The sequence below is a fragment of the Drosophila albomicans genome, chromosome 3 (genome assembly GCF_009650485.2).
Source record: "Drosophila albomicans strain 15112-1751.03 chromosome 3, ASM965048v2, whole genome shotgun sequence".
Classification (NCBI taxonomy): domain Eukaryota; kingdom Metazoa; phylum Arthropoda; class Insecta; order Diptera; family Drosophilidae; genus Drosophila; species Drosophila albomicans.
Window position 1 is genome coordinate 21,308,060 of NC_047629.2, and position 26,382 is coordinate 21,334,441.

The window sequence follows — 26,382 nt, forward strand, 5'->3', positions numbered from 1 at the left end:
TAAAAATATATACACTATGGTATATAAAGTAAAAATATATACATTTAAATAATATATATATTTATACTAAAACAATTTATTGAAAATACGTATCTTATCTTCCTCTGATTAGCGTTAGGTAGAAATAAAATATAAGTTCTTTGTATGATTACCAAGCATATACGAACATTGAGATATTTCTGCAACTGTTTATTGAATATTATCTCACTTCGTTTTGGAATTCTATACATTACGAGTATGTGATTCATGCGGCCTGATACCATCAATTTCGTAGCATTTATTTCTGGCCTGTTTGCAGGCCGTACTTTCCTCTGATTTGCCATTTTTTTGCCAACGAAAATAGGGACATTCATTCTTCTTGTGATATTCCATGAAACACAAGTGTAAGAGTGAAAAGAATGGTCTACACATGGGCTTAAGTGCTGCCTTAGCTGGTGGTGACGTCATCAACGTATTGTATTGCTCAGACACTTAATGAGGCAAAATAAAACAAAGTTTATCGACAATAATTATCAAACATATATATATTTCTTACCTATTGGCTGACATTTCTCATAGGTGGCCACAAAATATTCCTTTTCTTTTGGTTGCTCTGCATACAGATTCTCCGCTTCCAGTTGGACCATCTTCATATTGAGTGTATTGTTCTTACCAATGAACTTGTTCTTCTTGTAAAAACACTCTACGAAGCACTGATAGATAATAATCACTAATAACATGTCGTATACTTGATGTGCTAATTGAAATACAAACCGAGAAGAACTTCAACACTTTGAGGGAATCTTGACTGCCAGCTGGTATTTTATCCGCATGGATTGTCAAACATTTGATTATAGACGGACTATCGCCTATGAACAAATCTGAACAGCAACCCTCACGCTATTTAAAATAAGGGAATGTTTTATGTAGTAAATATATTATTTTCACTTACAAGTATTCTTAATCAGGAATAAATTTCTTTTGATGGATGTATTTGATTTTAGAAATTGGACTTTTTCTGCGCATTAGCTGTAAGTGGTTTTTACCTTTTGAGAGCAGCTTTCTTCAGTCAGAGACCCTATTGACACAAGTCCTTTTTCATTATCCTGGCCAAACACTTTGCCGGCTACAAGCAAGCAAAGTAGTATTGTGTTTGCTATGCATTTGCTCTGATCCATTGCTTAGTGAATTATTGGAATTGATTTGAAAGCGCATTTAGCTTCTCTAGAGATTTTTATAGCCTTGATGTTGCCATTAAAATTTTGTTTATTTTTCGACCTATTTCTCTTTAACAGCTAATTGACTAATTAGTTGATAGATGAAACCTAATGCGCGGCAGCCGATAATTAAATGGGTCATTTGTTAATAATAATTGATGTAATTAGCTTTAATTTATAAAATGGACAATGAGAAATGCGATATTGCAAATTTATAATTATTTAAATGCATTTGCCTAAATAAAGTGGAGGGGTGAAGTTCTATATAGAAATGAAATTTAAGTTTTAGATGTTAAAGTTTTGCATGTGTTACAACTGTATTATCAAGTCAACCCATATAATAATAATAGTATGCTGTAAAGCCAAAGAGTTTCTCTTTACTTTAACGAATAACCAAGGCCTACAAAAATGTGTAATACTTTGAAGTAAAAAAAAACAATATCAATGAGTTTATCTACTTTGTAGCTAGTGAATATTGCATTTCTTCGCAAAGGTTTATTGTTACCTAAAAGTATACCAACGTTAATGGCTTAATTTCATGTCAAAGCTCTGTGTTAATATATTATTTTTATATATGATATTTTTCTATCAATTGCTTGTTCAATACTTCTGTCTGAAACCCCCTAAAATTAGCCAATTTCCAATACAAAAACTTATTTAACGGATTGCTGTTTTCTTTGTTAAATTCAACAATTAAATAAACAAGTTTCACATTGTGGTCAGGACATCCTTGCACTTCTTGGAGAAGGCCAAGGTCTCCACACACTCGGTTGTGTTGGACCAACGATTCCGGGGACAGTTGTGGAAAAACCGATGGATGACGCAGGCAAGGACCACGCTTGGCATCGGTTTGCAGCTGTAAGCGCTGCTGCTGAAAGCCCTGACAATGGAGGTGGACAAGAACTCAGCAGTGGCATCCTCGGCTGTCGGTTAAGATGCTTTTAGCAATTAATCTTGAAGTCAAACTATAACTTACATTTAGAGTGGCAAAGATTAAAGGCTGAAATCATTTCCTTGACATATTCGGGATCCTCTTTGTAGGTAGTCTGATAGTGATTGCGCACAGCTGTCATGTTCAGCTTGTCGTTGTCCATGAAATTGTAATGATCGAACACGCACTTGGCAAAACAGGTGCCAGTCATCACATGATCCACGGTCAGATCCTCGATAGCCTCTTCGTCGCGTGAGGGCAGCTTGAACTTGGTCTGCTTGGCGCACTGTTCGGTGACATCGTTATGACCATCGGGATGCTTGCAGCAGTAGTGTATGTGATCCTCATGGATGCGCTCCACATCCCGACAATGGACACGTATCGCTGTCGAGGATTTCTTGCTCTGTGTGGGAATTGCAATTATTAAAGGAAGCAATTGAACCGCATCGAGTTGACTCACCACCAGGAGCAGCAACTGACCCAACCCAAGCAATAGAATTGATACTTTCATCGTGATGACAGCTTCTGGAATTCAAAACGCTGGAAGCGTTGTGCCCTTTATAAGGTCGGGGCTGCTCATAACCCGCATCACACAATTGTGAAGCTTAAATGAGCTATGAAATGGACAGACGTTAATTTATTGCACGCTCAACCTGACAACCAAGTCGATGAGACCAACCAGGGAGGGATGAAGCGCAGTTGAACTTGGGTTATTGGGTTGCTATGACGCCCGAGTGTTGTTTTTTTTTTACAATTTTTCGCTGTCGTTTTTCAGTTTGCTCTAAGTTGTTCGCTTAATTAGTCAACTGCTGGCCTTTGAAATTTGATAAGCGGCTTATCGAGAAACACTTAAAATGGGCAAAAAGGGCAAAGGAAAGGGTAACAAGTTGGCCAAGATGTCCGAGGAGGAGCGGGCCAGATATCTGCAAATGCGCGCTGATGCCGAAGAGGAAACTCGACGTCGCAAAATGCAACTGATTGCCCTCTACATGAAGGTAATAACTCCAAGAGCAGCGACATCTTTAAGTTAATCCTTATTATCATAGATTACATATTTAATCTCTATACTAGAATAAACTGAAGCGCGAAGATGCTTTTTGTCGGCTGAACATGGCCAAAATCAATCAGGAATGGCGCAGCATCTTGCGTCAAGTGAAGATTCAAGATCTACGCCGTGAGATTGTTGATGTGGAGCAGTTCTTTAAAGAGGCTCTAAAGCGCAAGGATCAGGTTATTCAGCGGCTGATTGGCGACATCAACTCCACGGAGGACATGTACGCTAATCTGCAGCAGTCGCACATGGAGAACATTGATAAGATTATAGGTGAGTAAAACATAAAAAAATGTTTATATATTAATACTATTTATTTTAAATCATATTTTATTTATTATTGAATATTTAGTATGTTTTTTTCCCCTTGACAGATTTTTAATCATATGATTTATATTTATAAAAGTTAAATATTTTAAAATTTAATGCTTTTATGAGTTTTTGAGTAAAATGATTATTATTATTATATTTTATATTTTGCAAAGACACTTTTCGATGTGCTGTTACAGAAACTCCGATTAAGATTAAAATATATTTAAATTGTGATAATATTAATACAAAACTTGTTTTTCAATCCCTTACTATAATGTAGAGCTGCATCGCAGTCGCATTGAGTTCTTCAGGCATATCTACGAGGACGACAAACGAGCGGTGCTCAAGGAGTGGGATGAGGACTCGAATGTGTTTAGGAGCATGCAAACCGAGAAGCAGCAGCAGCTGGAGTGCGTTTTCTACCAGGTGGAGGAGACTACGGACAAGGCGGTCAAGGATAATCACGAACGCTACTTGGATCGTGTCGAGGATCTGAAGAGTGGCGTAAGTTTTAGTTGAAAAGTAGGCTGCTGTGTTCCTCCCAGTCATCGCACTGCGCCTTCGCGTACTCCGACATGCACTTGATCAGCTCACGAGCTTGGCTGCATTTATTATTATTGTTGTAGCGAGATTGATCCAGGTAGCGAAAGCATTGCTGCACCGTGTCCATGTAAAAGTTGCGTAGGTTGCGATCCCGGAGATCCTTGGTCAGTAAGTAGCTGACCTTACGGCGATCTGGCTGTCCATTGGCATCAACCTGAAGTAGGGATGAGATTAGATTCGAGATTCCTTGGCTAACTCGCAATTACCATGTTCAACTCCTCGAAGAAGCACTGTGCCACACAGGCACCCATCTCTCCTTCCATTGTATTGTTGTTCCCTCTGTTATTGCTGTTGTGCTCGTTGTGTTTCACGCTGCGTTGCCAGCGATTGCCATAGGTTTGTCCTTGTTGTCCTAGTCCCTCTTGTCCTTGTCTGTAATCCTGGCCATAGGACCCATCGAAATTGTAGCGCTGATTGTCATAGCGACGTTCGTCTTCGTTCTGACCTTGGCTGCCACGTTGCATGCAACTACGCACTGTCCTTTTCATCTCCTCCTCGCTGCCGCCATCCTGCGAGCGACACTTTAAGCTCTGAGTGCCACAGCCAAAGCCAAGCAAAATGAGCAGCAATAGACGCATCTCTAGCAACTGTTTGGCACACGTTGCATGCCACAGCCTCTTTATAGCCAGTTGCAGTTGACACTTTAATAGCTCTTCCACTTGATTGACACACAATAGTTAGACAGATTTTTTCATGTTCTCATTTTTTGTGACATTTCAGATGCAATTGAAGCTGGAACAGATCACGGGCAAGGGCGAGTCCAAGCTCGAGGCGCTGTGGGAGGAGTATCAATCAGTGCTCGCCGGCTATGGAAAGCACATCGAAGGTTTCTACTCGGAGTATGTTGATCTGAAGCAGCGCGACGAGGAGAGCGCCCAACTGATCAGTCAACAGAGCTATGAGATTGAGCATCTGATTGAACAGCTATCCAATCTGCGACTGCTCTCGGAGGAGCAGCAAATCAAGCAGCAGGCACAGCTGGAGCATCGACAGAGTATCAAGCAGCAACTCACCGAACGCTTTCGGGAATTGCGCACCTGTGTTGACAAGGAGCTCGAGGAGGAACACAAGCTCTTCAAGCTGCTTTCCGTGGAGAGTTACGATGTCATTGAGGTTATTGTCCCAGCAAGTGTACAATTGATGTCTGCTAACATATTTATTGTTGTTTTTCTTTGGCAGACTCTCAAGGGCATTCTCGTCAAAGGGGAGACTTTGTCCCAGCTGACTCGCATCTGTGCCAAGATGGAAACGACGCGGGAGAAAATGTTCATGCTGCCACAGCTGTCGCGCGAGATCATTGAGATACGTGAGGTGCAGTCGCCTGCAGAAGAAGATGCCGTCAGCGATCCTCTCAAGGTGAGCATAGAAATGGGTCTATTTAAATATCATATAATTACAAGTAAATGTAACAAAGTTGAGAATGCAATAACATATTCGAGAAGTCATTTAAAATAAATCTAAAATCTAGTCTTTAAACATTTTAAGTTTCTTCCGTTTACGCTTATTTAGAATGTTGTAAGAACAACCTCTTACTATTTAAACCTTAAAGTAATTTTACATTATTAACATGTGTGTTTGTGTCTTGTAATTTTACTTTTAGCTTTATTATTAGAAAACTCAGCCTCCTATCTCTTAGCGGAGTAGCTATTTCAAAATGAGAAACCTTATATACCATACATAGATCGATAATTGTTTTACTCTTAATTTACCTCTTTCCCTGCTTACATGATTGATGATTAACCCTACTACAGGAGGAAGTGGCCATGCTACCGCAGATGGAGACCTTCTGGCGACGTGTCAACAACGTGGCAGTCGATGTGGCCTGCCTGAAGCAGCAGAAGCGCCAGCTGGAGGCAACCAATGCACAGTTGAAGGCGCAGCTGCAGGAGTATCTGATCAATCTGAACATCAGTAACGGGTCCAATAGCCATATTCAAGGATATCTGTCCAAGCGGCCCAAGAGCATGTCTGTGGATCGCGTCACTCAGTTGAGACTGCAGCCAAAGCAGGTGAAGAGCGCCATGGCCACAGCTGGCGGCAGGCGTCCTCTGCAACAATCTAGGGCACATGAGAACTATGTTCCCACGTGTGAGGCAAGGATTTCGAGCTCAATGCGATCTCGTAGCTTGATGCGGGGCAGACCGCAGTTGGCCAAGATCGAAATTAGAACTCAGTTTGCATAGTTTTTGATGTAAAGTCCCAAAAAGTCAATCCAATCAGATTATACATAAATTTACCGGAATAATATTGCAGAAACTTTTGGATTTTTCTTTTGAAATACTTAGTTATTAGACGAAAATGCAAAGTTCCCGGAATATTATAAAACGGCTGGCGATAGGTCGCTGTCCACCCCCCGCACTTGGCAGGATGCCCGTTCAGGATGCGGCGCCGCAGAATGGACGACTTTTTGTCCATGCTCGACTAGCGAACTGTTGCCGTAAGCTATATACCCGATTATTTGGCCGGAGCCGTGAAACTGTATTAATGCAGGCATTGGCAACGCGACGTCGCAAGTACAACATGTCCTGGCTGAAGACAGCGTTACGGCTCAAGGTACCCGATGCCGCTACTAGCACCGCAGCCGCAACCATAACCGATACTCTGAGCATGCCGCTCAAGGATTGCCACGAACTGCTGCCACAGTCCATATGCGCAGCTTCCCCGCCCGATTTGACACGAAATTATTATACGCAATCGGCTAAAAAATACAGACGCCCCTCTAGCTTGTATAAAAAGGTGCGCATTCAAAGTCTGGTAATCAGAGCAAAAGCTCTATGAATTGAAAAAGTAATTCGTTGTAGTAATATAATAGTCTGGGACGCGAATCAATAAATTAAACATTGAATTCTAATAGAAACTTATTTATTTTTGCCTGTGCTTGGCCATATCGTTAGAATTACATGCGTAGTGTTGCCATATCGCTGAAACCAGTCATATTTAGTATATTTGCTGGTATGTTTTTCGTTGTGGGCCCGACTGCGCGTTCCATGTCCACATTGTTCCGCAGTTTTCCACAGACACAACCCACAATACAAGTCGCTTACACGAAAATTAAATGAAAAACATAGAATAGTGTCGCGTTTAATTAATAAAACTTAACTGGAGCTACTGCATAACAAATCGCACAAATTAAAAGCTATGGGCAAGTGAATAAAACGTCAAGCAAAGCCCGCATTTCGGGTTGTAAAAATCGGATGTGTTTTTTACATCTGTATCTGTATCCAGCGAGACCAAAGTGTATGTGTGTACATATGTATCTATGTAAGTGTAAGTGCATGTGGTTGTGAATGTGGATGTATGCATGCGGATGTATGTACGCTACGCACTGTTATAGATACAACAACAAGCCAGGCAGCCAAGCAAAGCAGAAGGCAAAGGCAGGCGCTGCCAGTAGTTGTCAGTTGGCAGTTGGAACGGCAACGGGAATAGGAATGGGAATGTGAATGGGAACGGTGGACAGCAGCAGGAGCGTGTTCTTGTTCTTGTAAAATTACCAAAAAGAAATTTCATTTGGAAAATGCGGAAATGAGGCTGAGAAAGAGAAACAACCCCGAAAACGCAAAACGAAATATGTACATAAGACTCTTCTAAAAGGCAAAAACAACAAGCAAAACGAACAGAAGATACATATTTACACGAGAATCGTTACAAATTCGGTTTTTAGTTCGTAATTAAAAAAACGAAAAATAATAATCCACCAGGAATTGAACAAACAAATAAAAAAAAGAAGATACGAAATCATTGGTGAAGAAAGTGTGAGAAAACGAAGTGAACAACAAAAAAAAAAACGAAAAGAAAAAGAACCCATCAAATTCAAAAGCTGTGCTGCATTTGGATTGTAAATTTGGTGTTTTTTTGGGGCACGCCGTCGCCGTAGGCGCTCGTTCTTTGCTTGTGCGACGCGAGATAAACATAAAGAGAGATAAATACAGAAATAAAATTAATGGAAAAAGCATAGACACATATATATAATTTTATTAGTGCTCTGTGCTGTGTTGTGTGGCGCTTATCTCTCTATCTCTATCTGCATATGTCGTCATTTGTCGCCTTCGCCTTCGATTTTCATTTCGATTTGTGTTTCGGTTTCGGTTTGGAGTTCTTTTGGTTGTTGTTGGCGCAAATGTAACGGTAACTGGAGCAGCCGACGAATAATTTTCAATAATGTGCCCAACGAATTACAAAAGATAAAAAGACTAAAGGCGAACAACGTGCACTTCCAATAGGAAGAATAACAGAAACAACAACAACAACAATAAAAACAACTGCAAAACGGAGACTGAAAAAAAGGTTTGTAGTAGAATGACAAGTCTTTGTGTTGCGAGCACTGCCACGCCTCCCACCCGCTTAAATGTGTATGTGTGTGCGGGTGTGTGAGTGTGTTGTGTGCGTGAATGTATCTGAGTGTGTGTATGCTCTTGTGTATTGCACTTCATTTAAGCTTTGTTGACTAACAGCTGCCACATTCTTTGCCATTATTTGCATTTGTACATTAGCCAAGCAAACGCTCTAAAAATGATTGCCCCCCCTCACCACTGCGCCATATAAATATAAATCGTATCTGCATTTATATATATTTATCCACATCGACATACGACATCTGGAGCACTAACTATAATCATCCAGCATCCAGCATTGAACATACAACATAAAATGCCCAGCAGCAGCGGCAGACTGCGGCTTCTACTGCTGCTGACGCTAACGCTGGCAGCGCTGCCAGCAGCCAAAGGTAACACGACCGCATTTTCAACTCTCCCTATTCAGTTGGATCTAACTCATATCATTATATTTACTTATAGCGCAATATCAATCACCACGCATCATCGAACATCCCACCGATCTGGTGGTAAAGAAGAATGAGCCCGCAACGCTCAACTGCAAGGTGGAGGGCAAGCCGGAACCCTCCGTGGAGTGGTTTAAGGTATAAACTAAATCTATACCATACAATCTATATAGCTTACTCATATATTGTGCCTCGCTCCCTAGGATGGCGAACCCGTCAACACAAATGAAAAGAAATCGCATCGAGTGCTGTTCAAAGATGGAGCTTTATTCTTCTATCGCACCATGCAGAGCAAGAAGGAGCAGGACGGTGGCGAGTATTGGTGTGTGGCCAAAAACCACGTGGGCAAAGCCGTCAGTCGACATGCCTCGCTCCAAATTGCTGGTAAGACACAACTTGTTTACCCACTGCCGTCTGCACTCTGCAGTCTGAAGTTGTTTTTTGGGCCATGTTTTGACACCTCTTACTTTGCAGTTTTGCGCGACGATTTTCGCGTGGAGCCCAAAGATACGCGCGTCGCCAAAGGCGAGACGGCGCTGCTCGAGTGTGGGCCGCCCAAAGGCATTCCAGAGCCAACGATAGTCTGGACAAAGGCAAGTTTCAATACACTCGTTTATTTTGTGCCAATTCCTAACTAGTCTTTTGTTTTTAGAATAACGTGCCACTGGATGATCTGAACACAAAGCCATTTGGAACCAATTCGCGTGTTCGCATCGTGGATGGCGGCAATCTGCTGATCAGCAATGTGGAGCCCATCGATGAGGGCAACTACAAGTGCATTGCACAGAATCTGTTAGGCTCACGCGAATCGGGCTATGCCAAACTGATCGTACAGATCAAACCGTTCTTCATGAAGGAGCCGAAAGATCTCACATTGGTCTATGGCCAAACAGCAACGTTCCACTGCTCAGTGGGCGGTGATCCGCCGCCAAAGGTGCTCTGGAAGAAGGAGGAGGGCAATATACCAGTTTCGCGTGCACGCATTTTGCACGACGAGAAGAGTCTTGAGCTGTCGAACATCACGCCTAACGATGAGGGCACCTACGTCTGTGAGGCACACAACAATGTGGGCCAGATCAGTGCCAGAGCCACACTCACTGTCCACGGTAAGTTTTGGCTATCAATTACTTTTTGTAGATAACTTGTAAATTTCATATTTTAATTTTTAACAGCGCCGCCAAGTTTCTCGAAGCGACCCACGAACACTAAAGTGGGCCTCAATGGCCAAGTGCAGCTGCCTTGTGTGGCCACGGGCAATCCACCGCCATCTGTCTTCTGGACCAAAGAAGGCGTCTCCACGCTCATGTTTCCCAATACGTCGCATGGACGGCAACAGATCTCAGCAGAGGGCACGTTGCAAATCAGCGACGTGCAGCAGGACGACGAGGGCTTCTATGTGTGTTCCGCATTCAGTGTGGTTGATTCTTCGACAGTCCGCATTTATCTTCAGGTCAGCACTGTGGATGAACGTCCACCGCCCATCATACAAATTGGACCCACCAATCAAACACTGTCCAAGGGCTCTGTGGCAACAATGCCATGTCGTGCCACTGGAAATCCGTCACCCCGTGTCAAATGGTTCCACGATGGCTACGCTGTGCAGAACGACAATCGCCACAGCATTGTGCAAGGCAGCTCACTGAGAGTGGATGGTAAGTTATACTCTGTGAAACTACTCCGACCGACTCTAATGTTTGTTCAACTCTTTGCAGATTTGCAGCTCGGTGATGCTGGTCTTTATACGTGCACTGCATCCTCGGAACGGGGCGAAACCTCGTGGTCAGCTGCCTTGGCGGTAAGCTTGCGGCTATTTTAAACTATATTTATACTTATACTAATTGTAAATGTTTTCGTTCAGGTGGAGAAGAGCAGCTTGGCAACTCTACATCGAGTGGCGGATCCTAGCACTTATCCCGCACCACCTGGCACACCAAAAGTAATCAATGTAACACGTTCCAGCATCTCCCTGCGCTGGGGCAAGAGCCAAGAGAAACCTGGCGCTGTTGGTCCCATAATAGGGTAAGCAGAAGAGGCTTTAAAATTTATAAACATAAAATAATAAACTATCATTTACCTTTACTCAGTTACACTGTGGAGTACTTTAGTCCTGATCTACAAACTGGTTGGGTTGTCGCTGCGCATCGAGTGCCCGACACTCAAGTCACCGTAAGTGCAACTCAATGCTCCTTAGAAACTTTTATTAAACTATTCTATTCAATTATTTTACAGATCTCCGATCTAACATCTGCCACCTCATATGTGTTTCTGGTGCGCGCTGAGAACACGCAGGGCGTCTCAGTGCCATCGGGTCTATCGAATGCGATTAAAACACTGGGCGAGGACTTTGATGCCGTGCCCTCAAATGAGCTCTCAGCTGCACGCACACTTCTCACCGGAAAGGTAAAGTATTCATGATAAACACAGTAACTTCAGAAGCTAATAATGAATTGTATCTGATAGGTTGTGGAATTAATAGATGCCTCTGCCATCAATGCCAGCGCTGTGCGCTTGGATTGGATGCTGCATGTTAGCGCCAGCGAGAAGTTTGTTGAGGTGAGTTTACATTTCTTGCAAATTGAATGCTTGCTTTAACTCCGAATATCTTTTTTAGGGTCTACACATACGTTATAGGGACGCATCATCGCATTCAACACAGTATAAGGTCATCACAGTGCTAGAACCTTCGACGGAGTCACATGTGGTTGGCAATCTGCGCAAATATACCAAATACGAGTTCTTCCTGACGCCATTCTACGAGACCATCGAGGGACAGCCGAGCAACTCCAAGATGACCACTACCTACGAGGATGGTAAGCATTAATCATAATTATAAGTCAAAGCTCTTTGCTAATCTGTGTGTATTCTTTAGTTCCTTCTGCTCCACCGGATAACATACAGATTGGCATGTATAATTTAACCGCTGGCTGGGTACGCTGGACACCGCCGCCTGCACAGCATCACAATGGCAATCTATATGGCTATAAGATTGAGGTTAGCGCTGGCAACACTATGAAGGTGCTGGCTAACATGACGCTCAATGCAACGACCACATCGGTGCTGCTGAACAATCTGACCACTACAGCAGTTTACAGCGTACGCCTAAATGCCTTTACTAAAGCTGGTGATGGCCCCTACTCCAAACCCGTAAGTGTTAACGCTACCTGAACTCTGTAGACTGTTACTCACTCATGTGTTCTTTACAGAAATCACTTTATATGGATCCCACCTACCATGTGCATCCGCCGCGTGCTCATCCAAGCGGTACGCACGATGGGCGCCATGAGACGGGCAATGAATTCACCTATCAGACCAATGGAATGGCCAATACTGAACCAAACAATGCCAATCCCACGACGCATCGCAAAACCACGAGCTATTTGCATGGCACCTGGTTGATGACGCTGGTGATCATTGTGCTGCTAATTGTTGTGGTTGTCACGGCAACAGCGATGGTTTACTTTAAGCGTCGCCATCAAATGACCAAGGAGTTGGGACATCTAAGTGGTAAGCAAAGTGACTATATTGTCAAATATATATTATAACTTATTCTATCATTTCTGCAGTGGTGAGCGCTAATGAGATTACCGCACTGAACATCAACAGCAAGGAGAGTTTGTGGATAGATCGCGGCTGGCGTACTACGGACACGGACAAGGACTCGGGCTTAAGCGAATCGAAGCTGTTGTCGCACGTGAATAGCAGTCAATCCAACTACAACAACTCCGATGGCGGCACCGACTACGCTGAAGTGGACACACGCAATCTAACCACCTTCTACAACTGTCGCAAGGTGCGTTCAATTTCATTCCGTTTCTATTTTTCCAACTTACGTGATTCGATTGTATTTCAGAGTCCTGATAATCCCACGCCATATGCCACAACCATGATCATTGGCACTTCGTCGAGTGAAACCTGCACCAAAGCCACATCTTTGAGTGCGGACAAGGACTCGGGAACACATTCGCCCTACTCGGATGCATTTACAGCACAAGGCGCCGCAGCTGTGGCTGCTGCTGCGGCTAGCAACAAGTCCAACTACTTGCAGTATCCCACAGACACAATAAACTGGTCAGAGTTTCTGCCACCACCCCCAGAGCATCCACCGCCATTATCCTCCAACTATGGCTATACACAGGGCTCACCCGAATCGTCACGCAAGAGCTCCAAGAGCGGCGGCTCCGGCATCTCCACCAACCAAAGGTTAGTTTGCTCGACTGCAGTGCCACCAAAACGAAATCAAATTTTGATTGGCCTCCTTTTGTTTGCAGCATTCTAAACGCTTCCATTCACAGCAGCTCGTCAGGCGGCTTCTCCGCTTGGGGCGTCTCGCCGCAATGCGCCGTTGGCTGTCCCCCGGAGAATCTGTACAGCAATCCACTGAGCAGCGTGGGCGGCAGTCAGAGTCGTTACCAGATCACACCCACCAGCCAGCATCCGCCACCATTGCCGCCGTACTTTGCCACTGCCGGAGCTGGCGATATGGCTGCCCGCAACATACATATCCATTATCCCACGCAACGACACGCGGTCAGCGAGTATCAGGCTGGCCTGAATGCGACGCGTTGCTCCAACAATAATCGCGCCTGCAACAGTTGTGATGCCTTGGCATCGCCAATGCAACCACCGCCATTGCCACCACCAGCCGAGGGCTGGTATCAGCCTGTGGGACTGCCTCATGGCAGTCAAATGCCATCGACCGCCTCCAGTCATCAGATCTATCAATGCTCCTCCGAGTGCTCGGACAACTCGCGCGCCTCTCACAGTCACAGCAAGCGTCATCATCAACAGCAGCAGCAGCAACTCCATTCGGACAGCAGTGCTGATCACAGCAGCAGCAAGCGTTCAGGTCACCGACGGCCAACTGCACATCATGCCCAGCAACAACAACAACAGCAGCAGCAAAACTCCTGCGCAGAGAGCGAGAATGAGAACATGCTGTCCGGCTATGAAATGCATCAACAACGCAATTACACAAGCGACTGCTGCAACAGTTCACGCGAAGGCGACACCTGCTCCTGTAGCGAAGGCTCCTGCCTCTATGCCGAGGCTGGCGATCCCGTGGGACCGGTGGCTCCACGACAAATGACTGCTAAAAATACTTAAATTGGACAAGAGCATATATAAGTATACATATATGTGTAGGGCGAAACGAAACAAACAGTTAATGGATCTTGCGTAGTCTTAATATAGCTTCTAGTCGTAACTTTTCATTCATATCGAACTTAGCACACGCGATACTCCACATAGCATTTTATATAGACGACACATCTGTGCATGCATCGGCATATATATAAATAGTATGCATGAACACTTCGACAGAGATCCTCCTACAGACCGAATACGTACTCAACATACTACACTCGAGAGATAGTCAGAGAGAAGCAGAGGCAATTAACCGAGACGAACTACAAACAATCAAGGTGCATAGCTCGAATCATAATCAATAATACAAACGAATTTGAGTGCGCACACAGTCCCAAAAGTAAATGTACTTAAGAAGTAAACGCTGTATGAAATGCTTCCACGAATTGATAAATACGAAATACGTACTCGAATAGAACTCAAGAACTAAAAACTCACACACACACACACATAATAGACATTTACACTTTTGATAACTACAGACGAATAGTTAGAACGAAAGATATATGCAAACATAAAAAAGAACTATATATACATATATAGTACAGATATAGACATGTATTTGCAATGCTGGCCCTAGTCATAGGCTTGATATAGCATATAGTTAAAACAAAAAAACAAAAAGTTACATGTACTCTCAAACTCAACTCTTTCATATCTACGATCACAATCGAGCGTTTTATCCTATGTTCCCTGAATTTGCATTTATATACTACTATATAGAAAAACGTCGTCGACCGACGATCAACGGCAGTTGCAATGTTTAATGGTTAGTGCTTTTCTATAACAAAGAAAATGAAAAAACTACAGTAATACTTCATAAATAACGACTTGACCTAGTGAATAGCGAAACGTACACTTACAACTATATTATTATTAATTAAAACAAAAACAAAACACATACATTATATACAATACATAATTAGCTAAAGCCAACCACACTTCGGTGCCATCGAAGCCAACTTCATGCCACACACAAGGGCCACTTGTCCGATCCTCCTCTGATCCTATAGTGTACCCCTTCTCCTCTTCCTCCGCCCATGTGTGTTGAGCTCTCCACATAACGAACATTACATTTTTACAAGCTTACATTTGAAAAAAGTCTAAAATGTACCTGTGATATATAACCCCATTAAAGTATTTTAATATTATTACTATTATGATTTTGTTTTATGTTTATCGTATTGTTTGTAACGATTTTTATTTTCAATTTTTTTCTGTTTGTTACAACGAAAACAAACGAAACGAAAAAATGGAAAATACGCGGACATTTTTGGGTGTTTTTTGAGAACAAACATAGCATAATTTAGAACTTAGGCACGTACGACATTAGAAATGCAAAACAAAAAAAAAATTATATACAAATATATCAAACAAAAATCCAGTGAAACGCCCCCAACTACACAACTTCGGCTAGCCGAAGACGTCGCACACACTTCTCGGCCATCAAACTTCTTTATTTTGATTCCGTGATCGGATTGATAAAATACCCGAAACGGGTAAATCGAGAGTGTGTGCGGCTAACAATTCGATTAACGACTAAATGTATTATCCATTTGGACTAAATTCAACGAAATGAATCAAATACTACGCATAAATAATGCAATACATATATATGCAAAAAGAATAAATCAACAAAATTAATATGAATTAATTAATGATATAGCATATAGCACATAGAAATCAAAAGAATGCTTTAGCATACAACATGAACAATACCAATTCCTTGCGTGCACCCATCCCCGACACCCCTCAAGAATAATCCTTAAACTACGATGAGGTGCTCATGCATGTACATAAACATTACACTACACAACACACGAAACACTACAACACTACACTATACTACATAACATACATACATATTTATGCCCCCTGCCATATATAAATACTATTATTATTGAAGCCAACTTTTGCTTTGAGTTGAACTGCCCTTCCGTAGCATAATGAAACATAGTTGGATGATTTTGGGTTTTTAATATGAATAATTAGCATCTAGTTATTAACTACGTACATACGAGAGTATTTTAAAGTCATAGCGTAAACGAATTTTAAGATTTAAAACTAAACTAAAATAAAAAAACCGAAAACAAATGGAAATGAAAACAAAATCAACACTAATTTCTAGTGCGTATGCCATATGTAAACGAAATTTTTGAGAAAACAAACAAAACAAAAAAACTGACATGAAATCTACTTACCATACATAATATATATACATACTATATATACATATAGCATTTAAATTACATAAACAATAAAGGAACATTTTACATATATATGTGGATAAATCGTGACTATTTATTGATGGAGTCTCATTCTTTTTGAAATTTGGGAAATGAGTTCAAGGCTTGAAGATTATCGATAATTCTTTTCTTTTTTGTTGTCAACATACAATTTACAGTTGATTGTAACCATCTCTGTAATCTTTTTATTTCTACTTCATTAAAATAACGAATCTTTAGCAAATTTTGCCAAATTTAAATATTTATAGCTAACTTTTTGTTATTATCATATAATATTTCGAAAGTTTGCTTAATTACTTAGCATTTCTGATCCTAACTATTATTCCTCGAATCTTTGAGGCTGTATTCTTTTGCTACTTTGTGTTCAAAAACAATTTCATGAGGATTCTTTGTATTCTTAAATCTATAGTTTATTTCTTTATACTTCTAACTGCAATTATATATTTAACAGCGGGAGACTTTCCTGAAACAGTTCACTCTCTCTCTCTCTCTAAGTGAACGCCCTTTTTCGCCAGAAATATTTGAGAGCTGCGGAACTTGGCACTTGAGCCGAGAGTGTGCAGTCTCAGTTTTCCGTTTTTCCAAGTGCCAGACAAGTGTCTGTGCTCAAAACTGATCCCTCTTCTTATAGCTTATCTGCTGGGCATCTTCTTTGGCATTTACAGTTGGGAATTGAGCTGCAATTCGAAATGCTTCTCTATTGTTTTGTGTCAAAGAAAAGAACTGCATTTTTGTATAGAGTTCGATTAGAGCTGATCATTTGTAGTTCATGTTCATGCAGGTTCAGCGCCTTAAGCTGGCCTTGACACAATCTATCGTCAAAATCTACAATCTGGCTGCGTTCCGTCACAGTAGTTACAATTTGTTATCAAACTTGCTTAACCCTTAGACAGCAGGGGCTGCTGCTGTCCATATTTGCTAGAGATCGGTGATGCGGGCAAATACAAAAATAAATACAAATTGAAATCAGATAGCGATCAGCATCAATTGGGCTGAGTAGCGGGATCTCTGTTTGAGGATCCCACGGTTCAACGTTCTCTCCGCAATCATTTGATAATGTTCATGTTGGAAACTGTAACAAACTTGTATAACAATTGATTAATTGATCTATATAGATTAAATATGTATAATTGGAATTATTGTTGTTAAATGGCAGTTGAGTGAGAGTTCTGCTTCAGTAGAAGACAGTCTTTCAAACGAGTTCTAGCTTCAAAGAGACATTGGATTCACAATAAAGAGTGAGCAAAAAAATATATGATAGATATGATAATAGTAAGTTAGTCATATGAAGATCAAACAACTGTTGCTGGAAATAAATAAATTAATTTAAAATTTTAAAGATAAAAGAATGAATAGATTTTTGTATACAATGGTAGATTTTTGTAGAATATATAGACAATTCAAATTAATCTAAAATTGTGTTGTATTATTATGTAGTTATCTATTTTTTCAATAATATATGTTATTTACAAAGTGCTTTAATTAATTAGTTCTTGACGAAAATAATTCAACAGATTTACAACTTGGGAATTATGTTAATATGTGTAAATAAATAGCAGAAAATAGTAAATTGTATAAGTCCGGCTATTTTATATATACAATTTAAGAAACTGTACATCTTTATAAATTGTACAGCAATTTGTTACCGAATTATATGTATTGGTTATAAGAGTTCTGGAAAGACGGTTTTGCACTGAAATATTCTTAAAATCCATATTAGTATTGCTAGAAAATCGATGGACTATCTTCTAAGTAGAGAAGACTTAACTTCTAACGACAGTCGCCAAATTGATGGTCATTCAAATTGGCCCAATGGCTAATAAAGTTAAGAGTTATTTGGTAGAGAACAAAACACCTTCGATGAGATAAACACAGTATTTTGGGGCCCAATAAAGTAATTACTGAGTGTGTGTGAGTGTAATCACTCAGTTCCTTTGCTTAATGTGATGCATACGCGATATAATAATATAGCTGAAAAAAGAATAGAGACATGTCAAGCACATATGCAAAAGAACGCAGACAATGTATCTGTAACTGGTAGTCAGCAGATGACTTTGTACAATAATTTTTTGGGAAGAGAGTCTGGCAATGAGGTTGAGATTTACACTTGCCGCGTGGGCTCCTCCTGGGCAACGCCTGCCCACAGATTTTTCATATTTCTATTGCGTTGCGACTGCGTCTGCGTGTTGTTGCACCTTTTCCGCAGCCTACCTGTGCAACGCTGTATTTTGCTTGTGGCAACAACGACAGCAGCAACGGCAGCTAATGATGATCATAGTGTGCAAAACGCACAAAGAGGCAGCCAAAAACCAATCGATTATTATCTGCCGCACTATATTTCTTGTCAGAGAGACAAGATCTCTAGAGAGAGAGAGAGAAAGAGGGAGAGACCAACAAATTCCGACGAACAGATTATTTTTTTCGATGCCAGCAACGCCTTGACACGTTCACGTCCACGTCCAAGTCCAGAGATCGGCCCTGGCCCTGGCCCTGGCCCTTTTGGCCCAACCGGTTTGACAGGTAAGCTGCTGCAGAGAGAGAGTCGACCGAAAGAGAGAGATAGAGAGAGAAGAGTGAAAGAGGGCGAGACAGTCAAGTGAGCTCAGGAGAACGAAAGAAATTCCGGGACGCACGCCTTGCTTTCGGCAAGGATAATGATAATGCCAGTGACTGTACGAGAGTTTCTCTCGTCTCGCCCTTGCCTTAGACAGAGGCATGAGAAATCAGCGTTCCCCCACCCCTTGGTTCAACAGGCATTTCGAGGGTGCGGGTGTTTCCATTTGCTAGCAGGTAGTGGCAGATTTTCCCAATCTCATGTCCCTTTTCCATTTTTGATTTTCTCTTGTGTTTTTTTAAGACCTCGACGTCGGCGTTTTCCTTTTTTAAAGGGTCCCGCTGCATCGATGCTAGAGTTTTACCCAACATGTGTGTGCATTGCTTTCCTAGTATCAATAACAATGCGTGGTCCGCTATTGTGGCACGGCTTTTGTGCATCCCAGCGGGTTTTCAGTTCTCTCTCTGCGAATGCAACTCGAGCTGCCACAGCCTTTGCCTTTGGGTTTGCGTTTATGTTTGTGTGCGGCAACGTTTTGGGAGATATCGTTAATATTTTCTTGGAAACCGGGATTGCTGTGCGTCGCAGTCTCAGCGACAGTCTCGCTACCTGCGAGACTAACGCAAGATACTCTCAAACATACGCTCTCAGATACAGATACAGCTATACAGATGCACACACACACTGTCACACAGATAAAGATACTTGGGCTTGGGCAAGACAGGTACCTGCTACATAGATCGTGCTCGGAATGCATCGCAGCAGCAGCAGCAGCAAACACAAATGCGTCGGAGTTTTTGGCATTAAGCCGTCTATAGAACATGCACACAATATAACCTTAACTATGAACTACAATATGCAGAAACAAATCTCGACGAAAAACTGGTTGAAAACTATTATATTTAGTATACAGTCCAACTGCGCTATAGAGAACGCCTTTTGAATTGCAAATACATTAATTTTATTATTTACCTATTTACAAACCTACAAATTAAATCAAGTATTTGAAAAATCAAAGGAAGGAGGAATATCTCATTTTTATTAGAATGCTGGCTGCAAAAGCTTGCAACTCTATCAATAGAATTTTTATTTTATATTTATTATAGAATCACATTAAAAATCACTTAATATATAAAAACAAACTATTTAAAATGGAGTTGAACGCCTATCGATTAGCTAGTACTTCAAATTACTGATTTTATTCTACGACATAGAATTTAATAATATTTCTATGTTAAAAAATACGTATAGTTTAACGTATTTTAAAATTTTAAAAACTCTGAATACTCCTTTTTTTGTCTTATAATTCTACGTTCTTTGTATAGCCATATTTTTATTCAAAAAAAAAATAACTTTAAAAATTTCTTCAATGTTCATAATTTCTTCAATGTTCATAAATAATTTTACGTTTTATTACAATGTATGTCATTTGTATAAGTCTAGATTAATTAAAATTCTTTGTTTTCATAAAATAAAAGTTATAAGCAAACCCTTAATACCATATTCTGTAAAGATCCTATAAGTTGTCTTCATCGCAAGAAGGCACAGAACAAAGGGTTTTATAATAAGGCTAAAGCTTTAAGGGTTGCGTACATTAAAGGCAGCATTAAACAACTTACTTAAATAGCAAATAAATATTCAGCATTCTTTTATTGCCTGGCAGCTATTTTATAAAAATCTTTAATATATTAGCCAATAGTTTATTTATTAGTTTTATTTTTCTTATAAAATTCCTCATAATCTTAGCAGCCTCTCAAAGTCACGCTAAAATCTGACGGGAAACAAGCCAAAGTTGACTCAACGCCCCAGACCAATTGAGAGAGCACGCCATTGCCAAAAGCAAGAGAGAGCCGAAGAGAGCGAGAGAGCGAGTGAGTGCGTCTACCTGGCTGCCATTGCTGAATTCAGCTGCCGTGGTTATCTAAGCGTGTGCGTGTGTGTGTAAGTGAGAGAGAGTGTGTGTGTGCGGTGGTGTATGGCGCTCATTTAATTTGTCGCTTTGTCGCTCTGCAGCTCATTCTGTTTCTCGCCATCGAACCGTTCGGACGTAGCTGCGGATCTCTGACGTCGTGGTCCGGTTTAACTCGCCTCGTTGAAAACGTTCGCCTAGTGAATTATTATTGAGATACATTGGACTTATAAGCGTAGCTAAAGAAATTCGAATCCGCAACCGTATTGAGTGTGTGCGTGTGTCTTTGTGTTTGAATATTATTGTAACGCAACCGTCGTGGAGTCGAGTGTCCAAGTGTCCAGTCTAGTCCTGTGCAACGAAGCAGAGATCAATGCGAGCAATGCGACGCACATAAAGTGAACATAACAATAAAAGCAAATAATAATAAAAGCAGTAAAACAAAACAACAACAACTAAAAACAAAAAACCAAAACAAAAAGAAGTAGTAGTAAAAGCAAAGGCAACTCGTTGCAAGATTGAGCAACTGCTGCCACTTAGAATGGCCACCAACACAGAGCTGCTGCCCTTCCACCATCAGACGACAATATCGCTGCAAACAGCCGCCGCCCTCACCAACTATCATGGAGGCGGTGGCGGTGGCAACTCCGGTGGCAGCGGCGGCGGTGGCGCCCCAGCTGGTGGCATGCCAGCTGGCTCAGCGGCCGCCTGGAACATGGACGAACTATATCAACAGACTGAGCTGCCCGGCCTGACACGCAACGCCCACCACCTGCTGCGCTTCACGCCCTACGCCCTCCATCATCGTCCCCAGCTGCAGACGCTGCCACCCGCACTCTACTTGCAACACGCTGCCGCCGCCGCCGCAGCCGCCGCGGCAGCAGCAGCAGCCGCTGCACATGCACAGCATCATCACCATCATCATCATCATCATCAACACAGAGCCGCCTCGCCAGAGAGTCCGCCACCCATCGAGGGCACCCACATCAGTAATCTGTTCCCGGAGCTGCTCGAACAGATCTTCGAGCATCTGCCGGTGCGGGATTTAGGGCGTGCCGCACAGGTGTGCAGTGCGTGGCGCGATGCCGCCTATGCGAAGAGCGTGTGGAAGGGTGTCGAGGCAAAGTTGCATCTGAAACGCTCCAGTCCCAGTCTCTTTAATTGCCTCGTGCGTCGTGGCATCAAGAAGGTGCAGATCCTCTCGTTACGGCGTTCCCTGAAGGATTTGGTGTTGGGAGTGCCGGCGTTGACATCGCTTAATCTCAGCGGTTGCTTCAATGTGGCCGACATGAATCTCGGACATGCGTTCAGCGTGGATTTGCCCAATCTGAAGACGCTCGATTTGTCGCTCTGCAAACAGATCACGGACACAAGTCTCGGCCGGATTGCGCAGCACCTCAAGAACCTGGAAACCCTTGAGTTGGGCGGCTGTTGCAACATCACCAACACAGGATTGCTCCTCATTGCGTGGGGACTGAAGAAGTTGCGGCACCTGAATCTGCGTTCCTGCTGGCACATCAGTGATCAGGGTATTGGTCACCTGGCTGGCTTTAGTCGCGAGACCGCCGAGGGTAATCTGCAGCTTGAATACTTGGGGTTGCAGGATTGCCAGCGGCTGAGCGACGAGGCATTGGGGCACATAGCACAGGGTCTGACCTCACTAAAGTCCATCAATCTGAGCTTCTGCGTCTCGGTGACGGACAGCGGACTGAAGCATCTGGCACGCATGCCCAAGCTGGAACAGCTCAATCTGCGCTCCTGCGACAACATCTCCGACATTGGCATGGCCTATCTCACCGAAGGCGGCAGTGGGATCAATTCCCTCGACGTCAGCTTCTGCGACAAGATCAGTGATCAGGCATTAACACACATTGCCCAGGGACTGTATCGCCTACGTTCGCTGAGTCTGAATCAGTGCCAGATCACGGATCAGGGCATGCTGAAGATCGCTAAGTCGCTGCATGAATTGGAGAACCTTAACATCGGACAATGCAGCCGGATTACGGATAAGGGTCTGCAAACATTGGCGGAGGATCTGACCAATCTGAAGACTATCGATCTCTATGGCTGTACACAGCTGAGCTCGAAGGGCATCGACATCATCATGAAGCTGCCCAAGCTGCAGAAGCTCAATCTGGGACTGTGGCTGGTCAGATGATGCGTTCACCACGATTGCAACGCTTGTGCTGCTGCCGAGGCGGAGAAGTTAAAGAAGAGGAAGCAGCCGCAGCAGGACTAGCCAGCGACTGTGTTGCATGGGTGTGTGTGCGTGTGCGTATGCGTATGCGTGTGACTTTGGTGACTTTAGCGGCGCATCTTCTTTGACTTTGTCTTCCTTCGTCGTCTACCTGCGTGTTGCATGTCTCAGATGTGAAGGCAAGGCACGTAATTACACACACCAGCAAACTCACTCGCACACACACACACACTCACACTCGCTGACTCGTGAACACAAAACTAAGGAAAAAAAAACAAGATACACTGAAAACTCATAGCTTTCGTTTGCCATACCACACGCTGTACTCAATTTTTTTGTTGTTTTTCGTACGAATCGAGTAGAAACAGAAACAGAAACTGAAACGCCAGCGACAGAGACAGAGCCAGAGAGAGGGCAGTCAGGCAGAGAGCGAGAGAGTGGGAGAGGTAGAAAACAACAAACGCCAACAACAAAAAGCAAACAATGAACAAAACACACACATACACAGCCATACATACGTACAGTGACTGCGACAGCGACGTTGGCAGCGAAGTCGACGCTCTCATGGAGCTGAAGCTCGCGCTCTGCAAGTCTCGTCTGCGTTGCCGCAGGTTCCTAAGGGGCTGGCAGCGGCGCACTCTTGTTGTGTGTGTGTGCTGTGGGGGGAGGGGAAGGCGCGTCAGCTTACACGCACGCAGCGCAGCGCAGCGACGAAAAAAATAAAATGGAAACGAGAAAAACAAAAAACATACACGGCTGCAGCTATGGCCGACGGCGGCAACAAAGTGCATGGCGATGGAGACGCGCGATAAGCATTGAGAGAGCGGGGAGTAAAGCGTAAAGCACACACACGATGCTAGCAAACACATACACACACACATGCTGCGTGCATATGTGTGCGTGTATGTAATGCAGGCCGCAGTTAAACAGATGCAAATAAATTTAAATAGTTTATTTTAATTCACGCTTCGGCAACAACAGAAACAACAGCAGCAAGCAACAACAAAAGCCAGCGTCCTCCATCGCAACAGCAACAACAAGAGAACGAACGCAGTCGCAGCAATGGCGGCAACTGCGACGCCAGCAGCGACGTCGACAGCGCTTTAAGCTTGCCCGCAACGGCAACGACAACAACTACAACAACAGCAACAACGACAAAGTCTACTACAGAAAAAAAGTTTGCTCTTTGTTGGCGCTCTCTGTCTCTGCCTTTTGTTAGAAATACTTTATTTTTTTTTATACGTATTTGGCCCAACGAGATTCTTTGTGCTGAACTTTATTTTGTGTTTTTGTTTTTCGTTTGTTTCGCATTTGTTTAGTGCAGCGTCGTTAGTTATGCCGTTTAATTTAGTTGATGATTAAAATAAAATACAAAAAACGAAACAAAACAAAACATGTTAATAGTAGACACTTAACGAAAATTAATAAATCTACATTTAAGCTTTAGTTTTTAACTTGGTCAAACATCAATTAGTCAAATAACTCAAAACTGAAAAAAACCAACTTTGTTTATTAGCAAAAAAACAAAAGGAAAACGTTAATGAAAATTCTGTACATTTTTTATTGTTTAATTTATAAGTAAGAACTTAACAAAACGAAAAAAACCTAAAAAAAAGAAAACACAAAAAAACTTAAACGATTGAAAAGAATATGCGAATTAATTCTTTTTTCTATTGTGATATAAAATATATGTATAAACAAGAAAAAATTAAATGATAAAAACAAGAATTACGTAATTTTATTTTTAACTAAGCAAAGACAAAAACAACAAAAAGAAAAACGTACGATATAAAACAATATGTTATACAATGTATATGTATAGTAACTATAATTAAGTCTAGTTTTCAGATCTGTTCCATTTAGCTAAAGACCCGATATCTGTCAGTTTTGTTAATTCTTATACTTATTCTTATTACTGATTATTTGGATCGCAATATTTATATGCCTTATTTGATATGACAGAAAAACTACAAATAAAATAAAATAAAATACAGCAAATGTCATATGACTCTCTCTTTATGTATGTATGTGTTGAACTGTAAAGTTTATTTGAGAACGCGATGAGTATATATACAAAAGTTTAGGATTAAGTTGATATCATTTGATTATTGATATTTCTGTTGTAGATTCAGGCGAATAAATAAACAAACACACAGACAGACAAAACACACATTCGAAACATGAGAAATAAAATTCAATATGTAAAAATTAAAATGCCAAAAACTTGTTCTTTGTATCTCCAGGGGGGTGTTAGAGGGGGATGACAATACACACGCACACGCTCATGCAGGGCGCATAGTGCTATCTCCCTCTCTCCCTTTATCCCGCAGTGTCGCTGTATGTGTTCTTCGCATCTGCAATTAGCAGCAGCAGGAGATGCAAAGGAATGCGAAAGCAGGAACAAGGTGGCCATAGGTTGAAATCCACCTCAGCTTCCCTCTCTCCGTCTCCGTCTCCTTCTCCAACTCCCACACACTCTGCAGCTGCTGCTGCTGCTGCTTCTTCTCCTCTGCATGCATCGCTGCTTGTCTCATTTAACAAATGCATTCGAGTATTTTGCTGTAAATTTATTTTATGCAAGCATTGTGCGTGTAATGAACAAAAGGGCGCCACACTAATGCAATTGCAATGTGCTGCTGCAACACGCCACTGGCAGAGGCAGAGACAGAGACAGAGGGCAGCGGGCAGCGGCTGCGGCAGCAGGCATCGATGCATTTATTTACTACATAAGCATATGCATACACACACACACATATTATATATATATATATATATATGTATAGGCAGCATATGTAAACGCCAAATGCGGTTATGCAACGCACACACAAACACACATGCACACACACATACGCACGCACACGCACTTGGCTGCAATTTATATATGTATTGCAATTATTTATATTGCCCTGCATTATGTATCAGCAGCAACACACACACACGCGCAGCTGTATATACTCATCTGCATATTACATACACACACATACATAGATACACATAACGGTTTTACTTGCTTGCTAACTGCTTAAATTTGCATTAAATGTGCGTATACGTGCTTAAGCGTCTCTCTCTGCGTCTGTCTGTGTGTGTGTGTGAGTGTGTGAGTGTGTGAGTATGGGCTCTACATGATTATACACAAATACAAACTCATATCTATACATACATACACATATGTATCTATGTGTGTATGTAAAAGCCACCCAATTGGAAATTTTGCCTTAATACTGTGCAATCAATTGCAGGCCTGGCCACTGCTTGAATACCAAGCAGCTTTAAGTAGCTTTCTAAGTCAAGCTTTAAAGCTAGCTAAAGCTCAAGCTAACTGCATATAAGCTAAGAGTGTATAGAAATAGTACAATAAATTGTAGAGGAACAATATCATTGTAATAAAGTGTTTATTCAGCCATTGAACATTTTATTGATTTAGAACAGTTTCAAATTACATTTTGTGTACTACAATAGAA

The 26,382-nt window shown here is 42.0% G+C and overlaps 6 protein-coding genes across 9 annotated transcripts; 3 read left to right on the top strand and 3 right to left on the bottom strand.

The window, feature by feature from the left end:
* Positions 1-222: 222 nt before the first annotated feature.
* LOC127565752 (uncharacterized) lies at positions 223-1,044 on the bottom strand. The gene is made up of 4 exons (XM_052005907.1): positions 1,026-1,044; positions 754-879; positions 536-692; positions 223-470 (listed from the first exon to the last, which is right to left on the bottom strand). Exons 3-4 carry the CDS (start codon positions 630-632, stop codon positions 223-225), a joined length of 345 nt encoding a protein of 114 aa, XP_051861867.1. The 5' UTR covers positions 633-692; positions 754-879; positions 1,026-1,044.
* Positions 1,045-1,904: 860 nt separating this feature from the next.
* LOC117569985 (general odorant-binding protein 68) lies at positions 1,905-2,643 on the bottom strand. The gene is made up of 3 exons (XM_034251364.2): positions 2,588-2,643; positions 2,173-2,530; positions 1,905-2,119 (listed from the first exon to the last, which is right to left on the bottom strand). The coding sequence occupies exons 1-3, from the start codon at positions 2,636-2,638 to the stop codon at positions 1,905-1,907; spliced, it is 624 nt and encodes a 207-aa protein (XP_034107255.1). The 5' UTR covers positions 2,639-2,643.
* A 338-nt stretch (positions 2,644-2,981) lies between these two features.
* On the top strand, positions 2,982-6,282 carry LOC117567945 (dynein regulatory complex subunit 2). Its single transcript, XM_034248243.2, has 6 exons — positions 2,982-3,122; positions 3,199-3,451; positions 3,771-3,994; positions 4,814-5,206; positions 5,273-5,449; positions 5,845-6,282. Exons 1-6 carry the CDS (start codon positions 2,982-2,984, stop codon positions 6,274-6,276), a joined length of 1,620 nt encoding a protein of 539 aa, XP_034104134.1. The 3' UTR covers positions 6,277-6,282.
* Positions 3,683-4,671, bottom strand: LOC117567946 (odorant-binding protein 59a). The gene is made up of 2 exons (XM_034248244.2): positions 4,300-4,671; positions 3,683-4,247 (listed from the first exon to the last, which is right to left on the bottom strand). Exons 1-2 carry the CDS (start codon positions 4,669-4,671, stop codon positions 4,002-4,004), a joined length of 618 nt encoding a protein of 205 aa, XP_034104135.1. The 3' UTR covers positions 3,683-4,001.
* Positions 6,283-7,054: 772 nt separating the features above from the next.
* Positions 7,055-16,106, top strand: LOC117567943 (protein sax-3). Of its 4 annotated transcripts, none has more exons than XM_034248239.2 (18): positions 7,055-8,380; positions 8,587-8,819; positions 8,890-9,011; positions 9,077-9,257; positions 9,348-9,466; positions 9,526-9,979; positions 10,046-10,525; positions 10,586-10,668; positions 10,732-10,892; positions 10,958-11,039; positions 11,103-11,273; positions 11,334-11,426; positions 11,485-11,683; positions 11,743-12,017; positions 12,077-12,377; positions 12,437-12,663; positions 12,724-13,073; positions 13,166-16,106. In XM_034248239.2, exons 2-18 carry the CDS (start codon positions 8,744-8,746, stop codon positions 13,974-13,976), a joined length of 4,185 nt encoding a protein of 1,394 aa, XP_034104130.1. In that variant the 5' UTR covers positions 7,055-8,380; positions 8,587-8,743; the 3' UTR covers positions 13,977-16,106. The 4 variants fall into 4 exon arrangements, with proteins under 4 accessions (XP_034104130.1, XP_034104131.1, XP_034104129.1 ...); XM_034248240.2 differs by having other exon boundaries at positions 13,169-16,106; XM_034248238.2 differs by having other exon boundaries at positions 7,058-8,380; positions 13,142-16,106.
* A 4,724-nt stretch (positions 16,107-20,830) lies between these two features.
* On the top strand, positions 20,831-25,135 carry LOC117569495 (F-box/LRR-repeat protein 14). The gene has a single exon (XM_034250678.2). It carries the CDS (start codon positions 21,266-21,268, stop codon positions 22,880-22,882), a length of 1,617 nt encoding a protein of 538 aa, XP_034106569.1. The 5' UTR covers positions 20,831-21,265; the 3' UTR covers positions 22,883-25,135.
* Positions 25,136-26,382: the final 1,247 nt, after the last annotated feature.